Source organism: Penaeus chinensis, chromosome 31 (assembly GCF_019202785.1).
Source record: "Penaeus chinensis breed Huanghai No. 1 chromosome 31, ASM1920278v2, whole genome shotgun sequence".
NCBI lineage: Eukaryota > Metazoa > Arthropoda > Malacostraca > Decapoda > Penaeidae > Penaeus > Penaeus chinensis.
In genome coordinates this window covers 16,627,122-16,632,121 of record NC_061849.1, presented here as the reverse complement: position 1 = coordinate 16,632,121, position 5,000 = coordinate 16,627,122, and the positions used below count along the sequence as shown (strand labels likewise).

General features: G+C 37.9%; 1 protein-coding gene across 1 annotated transcript in view; it reads left to right on the top strand.

Moving 5' to 3' along the window:
* Window positions 1-5,000, top strand: part of LOC125041743 (E3 ubiquitin-protein ligase synoviolin B-like) — a 12,017-nt gene that overhangs the window by 5,463 nt on the left and 1,554 nt on the right. The window contains exons 7-12 of the mRNA XM_047636994.1: window positions 329-568; window positions 860-1,066; window positions 2,129-2,212; window positions 2,783-2,931; window positions 3,440-3,669; window positions 4,052-5,000. The exon at window positions 4,052-5,000 is cut by the window's right edge and continues 1,554 nt beyond it. Of these exons, the coding sequence (XP_047492950.1) occupies window positions 329-568; window positions 860-1,066; window positions 2,129-2,212; window positions 2,783-2,931; window positions 3,440-3,669; window positions 4,052-4,217 (1,076 nt within the window). The 3' untranslated portion in view covers window positions 4,218-5,000. The remainder of the gene's footprint in view (window positions 1-328; window positions 569-859; window positions 1,067-2,128; window positions 2,213-2,782; window positions 2,932-3,439; window positions 3,670-4,051) is intronic.

Genomic DNA, 5,000 nt, shown 5'->3' with positions numbered 1-5,000 from the left:
CCACCCACATCTGAATGGTTAATGGTTGTTAGTATTTAATACTGTATGTCATTTTAAATCATTTTCAGAATATCTGCTTCCCCCATTATAAAATTCATCTTTAGATATTATATTATGTATTACTTTCTTATCAGATGATTATGGCTTTAGACTGTTTACACTTTCAGATGCCATAAGTGCTCATATTCACATGTTACCACAATGAAAAATTCTTACCTGTTTGCCATTATTTTCTCACATTCCTTTTCATGTCTTCTGTCAAGTGGTTCCCTTAGAAATCTTGTTCTGTTATCCAGTCTTCTCCACCATTCCTCTTCTGCTGTTTCAGGAGCCAAGAAGCTTCCCTGTGGCCACATATTCCATGCCTCTTGCCTGCGTTCGTGGTTCCAGCGTCAGCAGACCTGCCCAACTTGCCGCATGGACATCCTGCGACAGCCTCCCCCTGCTCAAGGAGGTGCAGCCGGTGCTGCAGCAGCTGCCCGGAATGCCCAGCAAGCCCAAACCCCACCTGCTCAGCCACAGACACCACAGCCACAGCAGCAACAGCGTCAGGCTCAGCAGCAGATGCGTAAGTGGATCTTTCTTTTGTCTCTTTATTTGAGTTTGAGTTTTTCAAGCAGTTTTGGTCTTTTCTTGGAATTCAGAAGGAGTATGTCTAATTTTTGGTATTTATTTATTTATTTGTTTCTATTTTATTCCTTGCCTAAACAGTTCTGGATGTTGTACATGTCATTTGCACAGCCTTGTGTGTTCAAGATTTATCATCTTAGATCCAAAGATATACAAATGAGTATGCATTTGATATAAGGATTACAGGTAGAAGACCAAATTTATAAATCCATGTCCCCCTTTCCAACAGCCAATCCATTTGCTGGCCTCTTTGCTGGTATGCCTATGCCAGTTGGCCCTCCTCCTGTAGGTCTACCCCCCTTCCCATTTCCTCCTATGCCAATGCAGCAGGCTCAGCAACAGCAAGCAGCTGCTGCCTCTGCTTCTGCATCCACAACAGAAGCAGGAACAAGTTCCTCCACCACTACTACAACTTCTGCTAGCACTTCTGCATCAGGTAAATGTTTTAATGCTGCTAGTATTCTTGTGGTTTATATAAAAAAAAATTGTGGAGGTGAAGTGTTTCTCAAGGTAGAAATGATTTTAACAAATGGAATTCCAGTTTACTAAGTGCCTGTATGCATGTTTATGGCATAGGCATATGATGATTAAAATGTGATCTACCAAGTCCCCTCCCCACCTAATCTGAGCAGCCTCTCATCCCATTTCCCAGTCTTCATCTGCCTTGTTGCACCAAGTTACTCCTTCCTTTCCTTCTTCAATACATTATTTTTTTGTTTTTGTTTTCTGCCAGTGAAGAAGTATTCATTGTGCTTTAAAATTTCAAGACACAGTCTGACAAATTTTTACCCCCTAAAATACTGTTGAAACATAAAGAAAGAATAAAAAAGGGCATTATTTCATGATCTGAAAATCAACAGCAAATAGAATAGCAGTCTGAGTTTGTATGAAATTTTAGACTTGTTCTTCACTGTACTGGAAATAGCTGTGTCCACAGCAGGACCTGTCAAAAGAGTCTCTTAATATTATAAGGAACTGAAAAGATATGTTTTGAGAGATGTGGGGCCATTGGTTCTCACTGTACACAAGGAAGGATAGTTAAGACAAAGAATAACACTTAGGTTGATGAAATCAGATTTACAATCCATAGAATTATGGTCATGGTAGCATGCTAAAGAGCAACCAAGCTCCCTTCTGTGAAAACAATTACAAAGTTATAATATGATTGTCCAAGTAAACTGCATGTTCTTGTTTTTTTACTGTATTTATAACATGCTCATTGTTATTTAAGAAATCAGTTAGATAGCTAAACAGCTCTTTTATAGTGTATTTATATTTGAGAGGTTAGTTATGTTTTTATTTATGAGTGTGTGTGAATGAAAGAAAGTAAGTTCTTGTGTGTGGGTGTATGTGTGTGTATGTGCTTGTGTGCATGTGCTGAGAATATGCATGAGATGCATAGATGTGGTGGATGTTTATGTATGGATTTATGTATGTTTGTGCATGTAGTTATCACTCAATATGATAAGTGTCCACTGATAAGAGTAATGTATTGCAGCAAGCAGCACAGGCCAGACTGGGGGAGCCATCCCCACTGCTCCATTCAACATGCTGCCTCCACTCTTCCCCCTCCTGCCCTTCAGTGAGTGCTATGATTTTTTGTATGATGGCTTTCACTTCATTCTTGGTACTAGAGGTTGATATTCCTTGGAAGCATATTGGAATTTTTCAGTCACTTAACTTATCTTATCTGATGGTCAAGTAAGAGGTTTAACAGTGTGACATGCCATATCTGTAATGTTTGTTGATCAGCAGGAAAGGTGAAAGCAAAACTGTTGTAAAGACTCCTCTTTCTCTCAGTATTATTAGATATTTATTATTTTATCAAGTGGTACTTAGCAAATTGTATTCAGTAGTAGGATATTGGGTGAAGTAAAATCTGTAATACATATAAAGCATATTCAATTATATTTTTGGTTGGTGACATGGAAATAACTGCCAAATTGAAAGAATTCATTTGAGAAATGTCAGACATCATAAAAATTATGGTTATATTGTTCAAGTTGTCTGGGTAATTTTCATTTCCTTGAGAATGGATATCGTTCATTTTTCTGTGTAGTGAGGGTAAAATTTTAGACACGTCCTGCATTTAGATTTATTGCATCTAGATATTTATCACTACAGTAATAATAATGATACTTTGAATTTCCAGACATTCCTCCACCACCTCCTCCACTAAATTTTGCTGCCATGACAGAGGATGAGGTCCGCCAGCTGGAAGGGAACGAAAGACAACATGTCGAGGCCAGGATCAAGGTCTTGAGGAACATTCAGACTCTTCTTGATGCAGCAGTTGTTCAGGTAATGAGTGGTTGGAAATGGGAGATTGACAAAGATTAATTCAACCTTTTCTTAATTCTTTATTATTGTTCTTCTTTGTACCAATTTTTTCTTTCTTTCTTTCTTTTGCCTTTCCTTTTCTTTTCCTTTCACAACAGCAGATTCTATTTGTGTTAACAGATCATTTATGGACCTACCTATCACGGTGTAGGCAGATTGTTCCCCCCCGATTGCTCTTGCTTCTGAAATGTTTGGGGGGCTATATATTCAACACCACTTCCAGACTGTTTATTTTCATACTGAAGTACCACATATACCAAGAAAAATGTTGCAGTTGAAAAAATATGTGTGAAATATTATGTCTACACACACATGTCCACACCCACAGACACATGTCATCGCATACACATACACATGTCCATGTGTTCTCAAAACATGTGCTTTATTTCTTATTATTTTGCTGAAATTAAAAGAAAGAGCAGCATCTTTACACAGTACCGTGGACCCAAATTACAAATATCTTTTGCAGATGAACCAGTATGCATCAGTTGTTGCATCGCTAGACATGAACAGTCAGTCCATACCAAGGAATGTTGCACCACAACAGGCAGAAGCAACAGAGTCTGCATCAGAACCAGAGCCTAGTTCTTCACAGGCAGCAGAGCCCACAGTGGCTGCTTCGGCAGACAGAGCAAGCCCAACAGACCCAGATTCCTCAAAAGGAGCAACTTCAGTGGCCTCTAATGATGAAGCAGCCAGGTACGGGTTTAGGTTTTTGTGATTTTTTCAAAGGGTATAGTTGGCTAATCTTGAGGAGGTTGTACTTTGGGTTTGAAGATAATTTGACTGTAGTTGATTTATTCATTAGTACGTGTGTGTGAGTGAGTGAGAGAGAGAACTGCTTTCCATAACAAAATTCACATAATTGGTGCATAGACCAATACATTTACAGTATTTTGTTTATGGTAGGTTTTCTTAATATCAAAGTGCTTATCGCTTCCAGCTTTTAAAATTACTTCTTAATATCCGTCACTTCTATGAAGAAGATAGTGTTTAATCAGTCTACATACTTGCAAACACATGTGTCATAAGAATTGGCAAAATACTTTTTATTTTTAACTCTTCTTACCTCAACTCACAGAAGTGAAGTGACATCATCAACCTCTGCAGCTGCTAGTCCGTCTTCCTTGTCCAGTATCACCCCAACCCCAGCCTCTGCGGACACATCAACTCCAGATGAAGTGCACCCTGACAGCCCACAGGAAATCAGGAGGCGACGTCTAGAGCGGTTCACTCAGAACACTTAGGGTCTGCAGCACTTTTCTTAGAGATATTTCCTTTTATTTTCATCAGTCTGCACACATAAGACATGGGATAAGACTCTGTGTATTAGGGGAGAGGATTGGTGTGGATTAATTTTCTCTTGTTTCTTTTTGTTTTGTATTCTAGAATTTTGTTATTGGATATATCATTCAGAATGGCCCTCTAGTTTCCTGATGTTGTTTTGCACATATATACAAATATGTATAAATATACAAGAGGGTTGGTGTGTTGGTGAATTAGTGATATGTCTCAAGTGGGGGTAATATATATCAAAATTATCTATTTTTCTTAGGGTGGACACTGCTGCAATATTATTTAGAAGGAATGTAAGGAAGGAAATGTACATTCTAAGGCTGCACATATAAGGCGATTACATGTTTTTTATAAATGAATGAATATATATCTATATGTATAAATGTACGTAGGTTTCTACTCGGAAAAAAAAATTCAGACCCCTCCCTAAAAATTACATGAACTACAGACATAGACGTACACAAGTACACGCAGATGCAAACGGAAACTTTGTGCATGTACAGTATATAGTGAGGTATATTTATTTTGCCATATGTACTCTAACTATTTCCTGAAGTGATTGTCGTAATGGATTGGTAGATTTTGAAAGAAAAATCATGCATATTATTAAATGATTGTAAAGGCTCACTTATTCTCTTATGTTTTTTGGATTTTATTTTATCTTTTGTTTTTTATTTTTAATCATGCAAGTACTGCTGATAATACCTACAGCTACAACTATAGTGAATGAGTCC